The 16,616-nt window shown below is 42.1% G+C and overlaps 1 protein-coding gene across 1 annotated transcript in view; it reads right to left on the bottom strand.

The window, feature by feature from the left end:
• Positions 1–16,616, bottom strand: part of LOC146812239 (uncharacterized) — a 303,094-nt gene that overhangs the window by 64,666 nt on the left and 221,812 nt on the right. The window contains exon 13 of the mRNA XM_085615147.1: positions 14,427–14,494. Coding sequence (XP_085471273.1) covers positions 14,427–14,494 — 68 coding nt within the window. The remainder of the gene's footprint in view (positions 1–14,426; positions 14,495–16,616) is intronic.

Genomic DNA, 16,616 nt, shown 5'->3' with positions numbered 1-16,616 from the left:
GGGGATTAATATATAAGGCGAACAATAATGGAGAACACGGGCAACCTTGTCGTGTACCCCTTTGTATGTTAATAATTGCAGACTCACCTCCACCCGTCATTACTTTTGCCTTAGGGTCTGCATAAAGGGCCTTAATAGATTTTATAAAGACCGGGCCAAAGTTGTTAACGGCTAATATTTCCCAAAGAAACTGCCAAGAGACCCGGTCGAAGGCTTTCTCAGCATCAAGCAGGATCAGCGACATCTGGTCCCCCCTTGCTCCCACAATGTCAAAAAGGGAGATCACTCTACGCGTGTGATCTGTAGTGCTCTTACCGGGTATAAAACCGTGTTGCCAGGGAGAGACCAGACGTTCGATGATCCTGCTCAAGCGATTAGATAAGATTTTAGCATATATTTTTGAGTCTGAATTAATCAGGGATATTGGTCGATAAGAAGTTGTTAATTCGGGTGGCTTATCTTTTTTGATAAAAATGACAATATTCGTTAGTTTCCAGGATTCAGGAGATTTACCAAGCCATTGTATCCTCAAAAAAAGATCATGCATAAATGGGATAATTACATTGCCCAATATTTTGTAAAGGTCAGTAGGTATTTTGTCTGGCCCTGCCGCCTTTCCCGCTGCTAATTCGGCCAAGGCAAGTTCTACTTCAGCTAAGGTTATGTCTATTTCGAGTTCATCTTTTGTACCATCATCGAGGTAATTAGTCAAATTAGTCTCTTCCAACCAGTTCTCTAAAAAATCCTTGGTATCAGCGGCTAAGCCATGATCTCCATTTTGATACAATTTTTGATAGTAATCATAGAAGCATTTAGTGATGTCCTCTCGAGTGGTATATTCTCTTCCCTCATATTTGATATTCTGGATGGAATTACGAGATTGTGATTGCCGAGTTCTAAGGGCAAGATATCTCCCTACATTCTCGCCAGTCTCATAGACCTTACTCCGATTCGATTGAAAAGTTTCGGCTGCCTTACGAGTTAATTCATCGTTAAACTCGGCTTTGAGCACTAAGATTTTATTTAGTATTTCTTCACCTGGAATCCCCAAGCTCAACTGACTGGCATGTAAATATTCTAATTCGATGAGTCTATTGGTCAATTGAATTTGTACTTTTTCCTGTTCTTTTTTTCGGCTGGCAACAAAGGTAGCGGTCTCTCCCCTTAATGCTGCCTTGAAGCAGTCCCAAACATTGAACCGAGACGCACTATATTGATTAATATCAAAAAATTCTTGGGCCCATTGTCTAATATGATCGATGTATGCTTGATTGACTAGAAGTTTACGGTCAAATGTCCATTGTGGATAGGCCCTCTTAAGATTAGGGACATCGCATATTAGACAAAGTGCGTTGTGGTCTGATATTGTCTTTGGGGATTTAACGATAGAGGCATTAGAAGCAATATCGGTAGTTGTGTATATATAATCAATCCGTACATATTTCCGATGAGGATAGGAAAAATACGTATATCCAGGATCTCCGCCATTCTTTAATGACCATATATCACACAGATTGTGGCTATGAATCAAATTTTGTAGCGCCCTGAACACTCTTGGTTTTCGACCCAGATAAGTATGTTGGTTTTGATTATATTGTAGTGGGTCACTTGATAAATTGAAATCACCACATAATATTAGAGGGCCAGTCCATAATGCTAATTCTGAGTCTAGCTCAATAAATAAAGTAGGATCATCAATATTAGGGCCATAAATAGAACATATGACAATTTCTGAATTAAGTTGAACAATGGCCCACCTACCATGACTGTCAACTTTTTTACGTATTGGAATGCCAAGTCCTGATCTTGCAAAAATAGTGACCCCCCTAATTTTAGAGGTTTGTGTGGTTGCAGCCAATAGGTTGAAGCCCGGGATATTCAATTTATCAATCTCCCCGATCGGAATATGGGTTTCCTGTGCACATATAATATCCCAGGAATTTTGTCTCACTAGTTGAGTAAATTGATCCCTCTTCCCTTTGTCATTAAGTCCTGCCACATTCCAGCATCCTAATTTTAACTTCCCGATTTTATTGTTTTATTTTTTAAACACGGCACATGAAGCGTAAATAACAGTTTAATGTCGATACATAATCTTATAGTACTCTCGGATCTGCTCATTTTACAACATATTTTTTTCCCCCCTTCCCCTCCCACCCCTCCCAGCAAAACACCCACACAACCCCCCACCCTACACATCCCAACCAACCCACCCAAACATCCCAAAAAAAGGCAACAAGACTCCGTAAGAGTCTTTTGTGATGGTTTAGCAATGTCTGACCGACACCGGAAAACAATACAACCCGAAAAAAAACAAAGGAGAGGAAACAAACAAGCAAGCAGAATGAAGGGAAAAAAAAAAAAAAAGGAGAAAGCGGAGCAAAGCCAAATGCGAAAATCAAGGAGAGAGGAATAACCGGAAATTGTTTGACCCTCTCTGTACAATATAAAGTACAATTAGTCAGTAATTTAGACACTGTGAATCACCCTCGTTCTGAATTTAGCATATTAATTACAAATTTAAGAGAGGTGACCCAACAATGCTAATGATATACGGCGTTATAAAGTGGTTTAAGCATTTTATGCATTTTACTTTAAGCTGTCAAGGTACTCTTTAGCCTTGATCTCGGATGTAAAAAACTTAATTTGCCCACCATTGATTACTTTTAACTTAGCCGGGTTGTTAAGATATACCGTGACATTCTTGTCTTGAAAAGGTTTAATTAGCTGTCGTAATCTCCATCTGCGTTCGACTGTGTAATGACAAAAGTCAGGGCGCACAAAATAGGAGATGGTATCCTTGCTGCGAGGTTTATCTGGCTTAGCTTTATCGGAGATAGCTTGTCGAAGCATAAAATTTCCAAAGTAAACTAAGATTGCTCGGTACATGTTTGGGCGGAAGTATGATCGTGAAACCCATCATGACCGGATGAGAAGGTGGCGTGATGCCAGTATGACCGAGGGATTATATCCTGTAAGAACGGCAGAGGAATCGGGAGGGAGAAAGTGTACCGAGAAAGAACATAATGTAGAACCCAGGAGATATGGGGCAAAGGAGTCTGATGATGATGTCTTAGAGGACATGCTCTATAAAAGACCACCCCCGTATAGACGAGAACCAGAGGTAGGGACAGCAGTGACCCCGATGAGAGAAACCTTGCAGATTATTAAAACAGAAGGTACCACCCCTGGGTTGAAAAGCAGTTGTTCTCTGGCGGAAAGAGAAAGAGAGAGAGATAGAGAGAAAGAAAGAGAGAGAGAAAGAGAAAGAGAGAGAGAGAGAGAAAGAAAGAGAGAGAGAGAGAGATAGAATGAGAGAATGAACTTGAGGATGAAAAGACCAGAGAACTAGCAAGAACTACCTTTGAACTGACAGAGAAAATCAGAGAAGTGACTAAAAATCTTGAGGCAGTTAGAGTGCCTGTGACAATAGGCCTGGTTATGCCGATTTTTGACAAGCAGAGGACGGGTGAGAATGGATTGACGGTACCATATGTGGGCAATAGATTGATTGTTCCTCCGGAGCAGGCAGAAATGAGAGCAGGAGAAACCCAGTGGAGAGCAGGAGAAAATCAGTGGAGACATACCATATGTGGAGGAGAATTGAGTGTGCAGACTAACTCAAGTTTGAATTCTGGATGTGTGGAAGGGAACAGAGGATCAATTTTAGAACCGCAAAGAGTGACAGAACCAGGGGGTGCAGAAAAATCTGTGAAAACTGCTGAGGATTTGAATGATTGGCTGAAAACTTTACAGAAAAAGGAGAAAGAGTCACAGGGAATTGATGTAGCTAGGCTACGTATGGAAATGGAAGAGATGATAGTAGGAACAATACCTACAGAAACGCTGAAGGATTATCAGGAAGGGGAGATCCTCTTCCTATGTAAGAGTATCACGTGGAGAGCAAAGAACATACATCACAGATTGAAAGGAATAGCCAGTGAATTGGGAATTGACATGGATAAGGTGAAAGCTTTACAGAAGCCTTATCGAGTGGATTTTTCAGACAAGGATATTGAGAATCTGAACAATGCAGGCCGAACAGGACAGATTAAGGAAATGATTGCCTTGCTGAAGAAATGGGGAGATGTAGAAAGATGGAAAGGCAGATGGTACCGAAAGCGAGAGGATGGGGCAGATAGAACTTACTCAGCATTTCCCCTGAAAGAAAAAGAGAAGGCAGTGACAGCTTACCCCATGAGAGAGATTCCAGGAGGTGGGTACGTACATGTCCCATGGACCAGACAAGATATTTTATCATTTACGAATGATTTCCCTCGACTAAGGGAAAAGCCCGTTGAGTGGTACAGACAGGTCGACAGATTTGTAAAGCTGTCAAAAGTACTGTGGATTGACCTGAATAGTCTGTTTGATATAATTGTACCAGCAGACCTGTGGGCAGAATGTAAAATAGTCATAGACTGGCCCACTAAGGAATACCCGAGAGATCCAAAAACAGGAGCTCCAGACCCGGAGGTCATGAAGAAGTACGAGCAGGTTATGGCCTTCCTGAAAAATAAAGTACCCCCCAAGGAGACAGACTGGGTTAAAATAGATCGAACACATCAAGAATTGTAAGAATCAGTCCATGCTTACTATGGAAGACTGATACTAGCTTTTAAGCAGTTCAGTGGAGATGAACACCTGGGTGACAAGGATCTGAGTCATTTTGTGTATAGATTTGTGTACGGTTTGCGGCCTGAAATCAGTGAAATGATACGGCAGCACACCGTAGACTGGCAGAGTAAGAAGATTGATGAGATTCTGAGACATGCAAAATACTTCAGTGATGAGATTGAGGCAAAGCAGAGAAAGCTAAAAGAAAAGGCAATGTGGGCACAGGTGAAAGTTGCAGAAAGACAGGAAGCTCAGCTGGTTGAACAGGCAAATAACCCAGGAAATAAGCCCAGGTTTGGTCCAGGAAAAGGAAAATGGAATATTGAAGAAGCAAAGAAAAAGTTCCCCTGCAACAACTGTGGAAAATTGGGGCACTGGAAATCCGAGTGTAAGAATCCACCGTCTACTAATGACGATAATCCATCATTGAATTCACAGGTGCAGAGTGAGGGGTGTGGTCAGCATCGGCAACAGCAGAAGGCTGATAAGCAGCAGAACCAGGTGCCAAAACCACCCTTGCCCCAGAGAAGAGGATCACAGAAGTACAGCCAAGAGTCGGGATTCTACGATGAAGAGCAGGTAATCAAACCAAAACGCGCAAGCGCAGTTTCTCAGTACTGGCTGAAGAATGAGGGAAGTGACTCCGAGGGAGACTTCTGACGTGACCGAAGAGAGGAAGAAGAGTGTGTACTTGGCGCAACTCTAGAAATAGACCAGGCAGGGCCTTTTGTAGATGGAAAAATTAATGGCGAAAGTGTCACTTTTCTAGTTGACACAGGGGCCACGACATCAACTGTCAGGTCAGCAGATATAAAGAATCTTCCTCTCTCGGATGAAGCTATCCAAGTAGTTGGTGTGTCCAACACACAGATTAAAACTCTACTTACTGAACCAGTAAGGGTTAGAATAGGGAAATTTTCAGACATGCACCAATTCGTGGTGTGTGACACGAGTCCTGTGAACTTGTTAGGCAGGGATCTGCTGTGCAAGATGAATTGCACTATTTTCTGTACTCCAGATGGAATAACCTTTGAGACACCTGATGAGGATGTTCTATACAGAATGACCATGAATAACAGAGAATGTGAGGCTTTGGGAACATATGCAATATTTAATCCAGATGCATTACCCTCAGAATTGAAACAGACAGTGAAAGCAGCAGTTTGGGATTTTACTGGAGAAGATGTGGGTCTGATGAGAAATGTAGATCCAGTAAAGATTACTGTAAAAGAGGGAGTGGTTTACCCAAACATACCGCAATACAGATTGACACCTGAAATAATTGAAGGAATAACACCCTTAATTGAAAAAATGATCCAGCAAGGGGTGTTAAGAGAAATATTGAGCAGCCGATGTAATACACCAATAATGGGACTGAAGAAACCTAATGGAAAGTTCAGAATAGTACAGGATTTGAGAAAGATTAACAAGATTGTTGTGCCATGTTGTCCTATTGTGCCAAATCCATCAGTGATTTTGTATCAGATTCCCCATGATGCAGAATGGTATACGGTAATTGATTTGTGTCATGCTTTCTTTTCAATCCCATTGCATCATGACAGCCAGCCAATATTTTCTTTTAGATTTGGAGAACGGATTTTGGCATGGTGCCGAATTCCACAGGGGTATACAGAGAGCACTTCAATATTTAATCAGTTGTTAAAGAAATCTCTGGAAAGTCTGACAATGCCTGAAAATTCGGTCCTGGTCCAGTATATTGATGACCTACTTGTGGCATCAAAAACACGTGAAGCTTGTGAAGTAGACACCATTGCATTACTGAATCACTTGGCAGATGGAGGATTAAAAGTATCTCCAGCCAAATTGCAGTTCTGTAAGAAAGAAGTCCAGTATCTGGGACATAATATTGAGAAAGGCCTGAGAAAAGTGACCATTGACAGGATCAAAATCATTAGAGGAATGAGAGCCCCAATGACACAAAGAGAGGTGAGAATGTTCCTGGGAATGGTGGGTTACTGTCGTCAGTGGATAAGTAACTTTTCCCTGATTGCCAAACCATTGATTAAATAGACCAAAAGTGAGGTGAAAGACCCATTAGAACTAAACCCAGAAGAAATGGCTGCATTCAGAGAGTTAAAAGACAGACTTTGTGAAGCTCCTGCCCTAGGAATTTCTGATTATGAAAAGGAATTTGAGCTGTATTGTAGTGAGAGAAATGGATGTGCACTTTCAGTGTTAATCCAGAAACATGGACGTCTGAGGAGGCCAATTGCCTATTTCTCAGCAACTCTTGACCCAGTAGCTGTGGGTTTACCAGGTTGCCTGAAAGCAGTAGCTGCTACTTGCAAAAGTCTGGAACAAAGTGAGGGAATCATAATGGGATATCCTGTAAGGGTATTTGTACCTCATGATGTGGCAATCCTTTTAACAAGGAGCCGGACAAAGTTCATGTCTCATTGTCGGCTGACTAAATATGAGAAAGTCATTCTTGGTGCAACCAATGTAAGTCTGGAGAGATGTGTAAATGTGAATCCAGCGACACTGTTGCCTGATGCTGAATGTGTGGGAGTGAGAAATGATGTTGATCATGATTGCCTGGATGTACTTGATTACTGTACAAAGCCAAGGCCAGACATAAGAGATCTGCCACTGCCTGAAAGTGATCATGTGTTATTTGTGGATGGATCTTGTTTGAGACATGAAGAAGGAGTGTTGAGTGCTGCATATGCTGTGTGCAAAGTCTCAGAAGTTGTGGAAGCATCACCCTTGAAAGGAGTTAAATCCGCTCAGGTGGCAGAATTGGTGGCACTGACAAAAGCATGCAAGATTGGGAGAAGTGTGAGAGTGACTGTGATGACTGACAGCCAGTATAGCTTCGGAGTTGTCCATGATTTTGGCCAGCTATGGCTACAAAGAGGTTTCCTGACCTCAAGTGGAACTCCCATAAAGAATGCTGAAGTGGTTGGAAAACTGCTAGAGGCGATACAGCTGCCTTTTGTAACAGTGGGTAACAAGTTTGCCAATGACATAGCACAATATTGTGCAAGAAACAATCATTCAATAAACAGGAGTAAAGAACGAGAAATGTCTTCTTGTTCCTTAATGTTTACTAATGAAGTGGGAACATGGGAGGAAGTAAAACAGCTGCAGGATGAGGCAGAAGATGAGGAAATGAGAGATTGGGTGAAAGCAGGTTGTGCACCTAGAGAAAAAGATCATGTGTGGGTCTATAGGGATGGAAGACCAGTCATGCCAAATAGTATGCTATCAACAATGGCAAGGATGTATCATGGCCAAGGACACTTGGGGAGGGATGCTATGATAAGAGCCTTTAAGCAAACCTGGTACAGTCCAAAGTTAAGACTGATAGCAGAAAGTCTCTGCCAGAGATGTCTGATATGTCAGCAATTCAATCCTGGAAAGAAAACAGTGGTGAGCCTAGGAATAATAGGCAGGGAGGGAGGACCCTTCACAAGAATGCAGATAGACTTCATTGAAATGCCCCCAGTCAACAGATTGAGGTATGTCCTGGTGGTGGTTTGTTTGTTCTCCAGGTGGGTGGAGGCATGCCCAACAAGAAGAAATGATGGGATAATAGTGGCCAAATTACTGTTAAGAGAGTTCATGCCAAGGTATGGGTTCCCAGTAACCATTGAATCAGACAGAGGAGGACATTTTTATAATGAAATCATGGGTCTAATTTGTGAGGCATTGAGTGTACAGCAGAAGTTGCATTGTGCTTACCGACCAGAGGCTTCTGGTGTAGTTGAGCAAATGAATGGTACCATCAAAAACAGAATTGGCAAAATGTGCTTAGCCACAGGAATGAAATGGCCCGATTTCTTGCCTCTAGTCTTGATGACCATTAGGTCTACTCCAGACAGAACAACAGGTTTGAGTCCACATGAAATTATCATGGGACGTGCTGTGAGGCATGCATATGTACCAGTGAACAAGCTGATGACTATAACTGATGACATGATTTTGGATTACTGCAAAGGCCTGGCTGACGCAGTTCATTCTGTGTTTCACCAGGTTGGAGAAGACGCCACCACACTTGAAAAGAAACCAGCCCATGATCTGAGCCCAGGGGACTGGGTAAGGATAAAAGTCCACAGAAGAAGGAATTGCCTGGTTCCAAGGTGGGGAAGGCCAAGACAAGTCATCTTGACCACAACGACTGCTGTGAAGTGTGCTGGTGTGAAAAATTGGATACATGCAAGTCACACACTGAGAGTTCCAAATCCAAGAGATGGTACAGGAAAAGAATACTTTGAAGAATCAGATTCCAGTGATGATGCAGACAGTGAGGCAGTAAGAAGAAAAAAGAATCCTGAAAGTAGGGAAAGTGAGTCAAGGGAAATTTTCATCCCACCAGAAGAGGTTCTGAAGAGAACAGTGCAAACTGCAGAAGCACGTTCAGACTCAGAGGAATTGCCTTAGGTTCCAATTGACAGTGACCAACCTAAAAAGAAAGGAAGAAAAGAAAAGAACATTCTTACAGAAGAGACACCTGAATCACATGAGGAAATTGGACAAGTTCCACCTGAGATAAATATTGAAGAAAAAGGGACAGACAAAGACAGAGAGGGACAGATTGCGGAAAACCCCTGAGGAGGTGTAGGGAACATCAACAACAAGCTAGGTGAAGGGACAAGTAGACAGCAAGAAGATTTCGTGTCGGAGACCCGAGGAGGGACAGAAGTAGGGAAATCTCAATTGGTGGAAAAAGAGACTGTTGAAGAAAAGGAAGTTGTTGAAGAAAAGAAAGCTGTTGATGAACAAGAGGCAACTGAGACAGAGTCTGAGGAAAGTGACAATGAGATACATGGAGGATGAGTTCTGAGAAAGAGAACTTGGCTTGGGGAAAGAAACAATAAAGAAGGAAAACAAAAGAGAAATGCTAAAGGAGATCTTTGGCCAAATAAGATAAAGAGACTAAGGTACAGACTGACACGAGTTAACTCTTCGAAAGCTGAACAAGTGAACGAAGTGTCAAGTCGAAACCCAACCAAAGAAGAGGAAACAAAGATACCTGAGAGAACTAAAAGAATAAGGAAACCAAACCAGAGGTACAAGTCACCGGAATGGACGTATGTGGCACTGCCTGAACAAGGAGAAGAGGCGGACAGCCAAGGAAGTCCAGAGGAGGCTTTACTGAAGGAGGTTGCTGAAGAAGAAGCTGTGGGAATCCTGAGAGTTATCTTGTCCGACATTGGAGAAGAGACGGATGTTCAGGACCTGATACAGTTTGAGGATGATGAAGAGACAGTGAAAAGTGATGAAAATCCAAATTGAGTAAATCCAAGGAAAATTCACTTGGAGAAGAGAAGAAGAAGAAATACTAAGATTAGTAGATTGTAATAATCTGTCGGGTACTTGCTGCCCTTAAAAGTTCAGTAGAGGAGTAGAAGTGGCTAAGTCAAAAGACACGGTCAAATTAACAAAATGGCTAACACTGAGAATAAAAGTAGATGTACCTTTCTGAAAAGATGGTGCAAAATGTGCTGCTGCTGTACAGGTTTATTAATGCTGCTTTGGAGCGTGCTTGCTCTACTGATTTCATTTAGAGTCACTAAAGACACTTAAGAAGGTCATATTGAGAACAAAACTTATATAGGGAAAAGTCCACAGAAAATAGTACCGACTAGAACTAGCAATATACATATACATAAGGATAGGTCAATTAATGATTTTTCTAGCAATGTTTTTTCTAAATTGTTGTATGAGTACGTAAAGACAATGGAAGTAAGGGATTGCTACGTCTGCATGCAATTACCTGCCTCTGTTTCGGAAGGAGTGACTTATCATCATCTTCTGGCTATGTATGGAATTTCCTGTAGTGTGTTGATTAGTATATTTTATCAGTTAGGGAAATTAGATTACAATATGTCTAATATAGATAATATTCTTGGGCAGCTGCCTATGAATAAAGCACTGAATCCTGCAAAAGAAGCTAACACGTTAGGTGAGATTTTTTTAGAAACCAAAGAATTAACATTAGAATATGTTTTAGAAATAATTTAACTTGTAGTTTGAAGGGAGAAGAGAAGAATTTTTTAGACATGGTTGAAAGAAGAAGATTGAACATGCACAAGAAAGCAGAAGGGCATAAAATGAGTGACACAATGTGGGATATTGAGAAAGAGAAGGAATTGAAAAATGGAGCCAGTCCAACTATGGCTATAGATGCCCCACAGAAAGGAAAACTGTGCATTACCAGGAAGAGATCCCAATATGATTATTATTTCATAGGGACTAGTGAGTGCCATGACACATACTTTATTGCAACCGCATGGGGATTTAGAGGAGGAGAAGATCCAGTTTTTCCCGGAGTGTATTATGTTTGTGGGAACAAGGCTTATTACCGTTTGCCTGACCATTGGTTTGGTACATGTTATGTTGGCCTGGTCTTTCCAAAGATTTTCCACATGGATAGAGTAGATGATGCTGAACATTCTAACACATTAACACGCTATAGAAGAGAAACATGGACAGAAATTGTAGGAGATATTTTTGGAGCTTTAATTCCAGCAGTGGGAATTTCTTTAAATGCATTTGGCATTCGGAAGCTGTCAACAGTGGTGAATCGCTTGTCAACAAGCACCGCTGGAGGCTTTCTTTTGGTTAATACAGAAATGGTTGCATTACGCGCTATGGCGATGCAAAATCGACTTGCCCTTGACATTCTTTTGGCAAAAGAGGGTAGAGTCTGTGGAATGCTGAAAGTTCAACATTGTTGCACTTACATTCCTGACGAAAGTAAAGATCTAATAGTCTATATCAAAGATATTACTGATTTGCATGAAGAATTAGTACCACTGGAATCTGAAAGTATCTGGACTAAAATGGCTAATAAGATGATTGCTATCAAAAATTTTGTAGCTAAAATAGGTAGTACTATTTTTGGTAAGATATTATATCCATTAACTTGTGTAATAGTTGCATTATTGATCCTTAGATTAGGATGTATGTGTTGTAGATATAGAAGAAATAAAAAGAAAATCACAAAAGAAAATGTTAAAAGGAGACAAAAGAAACCAGAAAGAGATCCACAAGAAATAGAATTAGAAGAGCTAAGAGAAAGCATGTATATAGAAACTAAAAAGGAAAATGAGATGGAAACAAGGGTTTAGAAAAATGAACAAGAAGATATTTTGAATTCTTCCAAAAGGGGAAACTAAATTGATTTTGGGGTTTTGATTTTTGTGGTGATTATATATCACCAAAGGGGGGATTGATGGAGCAGGGTTTTTACTTTAAAACCGAATACCTGTTTCATTTTCGCATGTTATAACTAAAAGTACTACTGATTAATTATTAAGTATTAAAAGTTTGTCAAATGTTGTCTAATCAACCTTATTAACAAGAGAATTACACATGGGAATGCTATTGCATGGCTACAATAATAAGTGAACTAAGTTGGTGAGCAAACTGACAGAAATCGATGTTGCTTATGTGATGTTATTGTGTTTGCGCTTATAATTAATATGCATTAATGGCTTTTTGATGTCGCAAATGGCTAGATAAATACACACACATAAGGGTATTAGCAGGGGAATAACACTGTACAATCATTTCCGTGCAGTAATTCTGTTTTATGTTTATTTTTGTTTAAGTTGTCCAATGTGGCCTACCCGAAAATGGCTACCATCTACAGCCTGCACTCGAGTAGATGGAAATTTACAAAAAGGCTTCGCTCTGCCTGTGACCTTGCACCTCCATTGAACTGAAAAGCCATAAACATGATGACAAGTCCAGGAACGCAGCCAAGTGCCCCTGGAAGATGGAGATGTTGCATATGAACTTGTAATGAACTCACTATTGAAACAAATTTACCTAGTAGAGACATCCGTAGATGTATCGAATTAGTCATGGACGTTCAATTCTGCTATTCATTATTTGGGACAATCTAGGTGTGAGAAAATCTCGGTCAATATCGAAAATGTACCAAGATGACATTATTTCCGCCATTCATCCGTTCTGAACAAAGAAATTGTAACTTTATAGAATGTAAATTTAGTATAAATATTAGCAGACTAGAGAGGTCTAGTGCCACTTCTTCCCGAGCTGATGATCCGAGGTCCCTATGCTGACGGAGAGGACGGTGACTCTACATGACTGCAGGAAACTCTGTTTCTCCTACTGAGGACCGGTTCTGACTTAGGATCTGACATTTAGACAGAATAGGTAATTATGAGAGAAATGAAATTTGCATTTAATTGGCTTTTCCTACAATTTTAGATAAATGAACAATCTGTTTAAATTTCTGTCTCGGGTGGTTATTTCTTGTCATGTTTATTGAATTGATTTGTGTAATCTATGAAATGTTCTCGCTAGATTTACAAGCAACTAGTTGGTCGCATTGACCTCAAAGTACAGGCAGATTGGATAAGGTTCGTGTGAAAGTGTTTTCTCCTTTACAGGGCACGGATAGAGTGATTTAGGATGAATGTTGGTGTAATGGGCCCCACCAGTGTGTGATGTGTGTATGCGTGTGTGACTGTGAATCATTCCGTCCGTGGAAGTAGAGGGGATTCGGAAGCTCTGATCTGCACCACCTACATTGTTTAAAGTGTGGCATGTTTCACCCCCCGGCAGTCCAGCGTATTATCCCTGCTCTCAATGTTTTACTGTTCTTAAGGGACGCGCAGGCCTGTCCTCCAAACTTCTGGTTGTATTGGTTATCTAGGAGGCCGCCATTTTATGTAGGGCTCCTGCCTCCGCCAGCATATATGGTGCTCACTCCCCCCCAGCGCAGATTACCTGCTTGCGGTGCCCAGTTACTGCCACTTTATTCTTTATTGAGTGACAGGGGGAGCCTCCTTAAGAGGCCCTCGATCCTCGGGCCCGGCTGCAATCTCCACCCCATTGCGAGCCTGTGCCAATTCCACCGCGGGACAGCTGGCCGCCTCAGGTATGGAGCCCTCACCCTCAGGACATCTCCTCCACTAGGCGCTGATGCTGGTGCGACCTTGGGCCAGTGCGCAGTGAGTTCTGGCTCTTCCCAGGGTGTCACTCCTTACTTTCTTGCTGCTGCGAATTTATCATTTTGTGGTGAGCCTTCTTCGCTGTTTTCTGACGCTGTCTCTGCTCTTTGTTTTGTCCCTTATCGCATTTTACCAGTAGTCGCTATCATATGGGCAATATGTGGTAAGCCGCCGAGCCTTAACGATCAGGATGGCTATCGATGTGACAGGCCGGGGGCCGGAGCTCTACTCGAGCATGTCAGCCATCTTGGCCAGCGTAGCCACCCCCCCTTTGGCTCCATATCAATGATTGGCTGTGTGCACTTTAAGCATTGTGCCCCAGCCCCTCCACCAATGTGTACTTTTTATCAGTACTAATATGTGTATTGAATAAAACTGACTGCAACAAAGATAGGACCAATAAGCATTAAGGTACAGCAGTTCCTATCTGTGCCCCCACAAGTGGCTATTCTAATACTGTGCGAAGCATTGGAAAATCAATAATTAGCCGCTGTCATTAATATCTCTTGCACCTTGATGGTCAGTGGTGGTGTGGGAGGATCAGGTGTTCATCCTAACATAAGGTGTCCCGGCTGCGCTGTCTCCATTAGTGTCTGAATGAGCTATCTTTGGGCATAAAGTAATCCATGGTAGTGACACAAGAGTAGTGGTAGTGTCAAAACAAAAATGGCAGAAGGAGGAAACATTGTGAGCTACATGGCTCCAAAAATTGAATAATCTCTTGCAAACATCCATGGCACTTGAATGTTCACCTCTTTCAGCCCATTGTCACACAAACTCAGTGGCCTTCCACCCCTCTTGTCTTTAAGCACTGCAATATGCCAACTGTATTTAAATGTATAAATAAAAACATCTTACCTATCAAACACCAAATTAATTCTGAGACAAGGTTTATTATATTTCAACGTTCCCGTAAAGTCAAGGGTCTGCAAATAGAAAGGTGAGGTTTAGAAAAATGTGATCAGTTTTCCAGACTACTCTGAACAATTCTACAACAAGTACAGATCGATAATCTTTCATCTCTGAATCGTAGTTTTTGATATCCCACATGTCAACCGATATTAGAAAACAGGACCAATAATCTGGTGTGTGAGACACTCCATATTCTAATCACTGTCAATAACAGTCCACTTTAATAAAAGGGTAATTTAAAAGTAAACTTTCTACTGAAAGGCAAGAGTCAAAATTCATCATAGGTCAGTAGTAGGTTGATTGGTAAAACAAATCATTAAAAGAGATTAAAGCAATCGGTAGGAAAAGTGAAAAATACTCCTGCTGGAAAAGATAAAGATAAATCTGTAAAAACACTGAATGGAGAGGGGAAACCGATGAACAAAACTTACCTAATAAACTTATTCCTCTTGTCTTCCATGTTGATTACAAAAGGATATAGCTTACTTAATAGGTAATATTTCTTCTAAAGTTTCACTAGGTGCTAATGAGAAGTTCCTGTGACTTCACCATCAAAGGGCACCCCTAGTATCTGCAAAGAGATCGCAGAATCACACCAGAAGGGAAAAGAGCAGGAAGTCTGTGTTTGCCGCACCAGCAAACAAGAGCCAAGAATGATAATTTTCAGGGTAAGCTTGATCATGCAGGGCTGGGGCAGTATTACATTAGGTGCCCCTGGGGCACAACGGATGTTTGCACTCGCTTTGCCCGTCCCAGTGGCTCTTTGGTATTATAGAAGGGGACTTAGATGCTTGTGTGTCCCCTTCTATAATACTGGTAGCCCTGGCGCACTTAAAGGGCCAGCGCTATCAACTGAGGGTGTTCCCTCATTAGCATTGGGGCGTGCCCTATGCAAATGAGGGAATTCCTTTCACTCTGCACCTGTGCCATATTACAGATGCGGGCGGAGAGTCAAAGAAGCCCTCAGGACGCGCACTTAAAGGTGGCACACTGTCAGCCTCCTGACAGCAGCCCCTAAGGAGTACCATGGACCCCCCAGACATCCCCCTGCAGGCGGGTGCAGTCACAACTGCACCCGTCTGCAAGGGGATCACAAACCCCTTTGAAAGTGTAGGCGGGTGCCGCCTGCACTGTGAAAACACGGAGCAGCTGCTCCATGTTTTGACATGAATGCGCTGCCCCCAGGGCAGCACATTCACCATAATGGGGCATATTGGCATTGTTTGCGCCTGATGCATCTTTTCAAAGATGTGCTTGGCGCAAAAAATGCCAATATGTAATATGGCCCCTGGGCCGTTCATGTGACCTTCCTGTGCTACAATGCAGGACGTTGAGCTCAGGGCTCGCTTTAAGGCGGTGCAACTGGTGCGGCTGCACTGAGCGCTGTTCTGGAGGTGGGGTACTGACATCAGGTGGGGTGACTTGTTAAGACTTAAATGTACCTGCTGCAGAGCTGCTTCTGCATCCATCTTTCATGCAGCAATAAAAATGTCAAGATAACTCTTGTGATTAATGTTCTTGCTGGAGAGAGAGATCTGAGTTTTGTCTAGTGGCAGTTTTGACTCACCATAAAGTAGAGCTGAGGGTTAATATGCCTGTAACAAAGAACATATCTGTATTTTCTGTGGATAGCTGAATGAATAGTAAAGCCATCCTTTACCAGTGCTTTAAGACAAATGAAATGTATGTGAGACAGCAACTGTGGACAGTTGAGGGGCATTTTTGATGGGTGATAGTGAGAGAATCTGAGAAGGAGGTCATGGAGGGAAGGCAAAAAGTGTGTTGTGCCCGGCACCACCAGCAGGCATGGCCTGTGCAGATAAGAGTGGTGGGGTGGGGGGTAAGGGGGAGGGGTAGAGGGAGTCGACAGACAACGGCAAGGGAAACTTAAATAAAAAAGCGCAAGGTAAATGGTTTTCATTTTTTTACATTTAAGTTTTCCTTCTCATCTGTTGACTCCCTCACACCCCGCCCTACCGCTCTTAACTGCACGGGCCGCGCCCGGCCACCAGCGCTAAAGCTAGCCCTGGTTTAGCTAAGGCATTGCTGCAAAGGTCCAAAGTTGTTAATGGTCATGTCTCTTCTGGAATGTTTGGGCAATGAAGGGCCCTCTACATGAGCGGGAGAAACTGCTTC

Source organism: Triturus cristatus, chromosome 7, assembly GCF_964204655.1.
Source record: "Triturus cristatus chromosome 7, aTriCri1.1, whole genome shotgun sequence".
Classification (NCBI taxonomy): Eukaryota; Metazoa; Chordata; class Amphibia; order Caudata; family Salamandridae; genus Triturus; species Triturus cristatus.
This window is presented reverse-complemented; position numbering and strand designations above follow the sequence as displayed.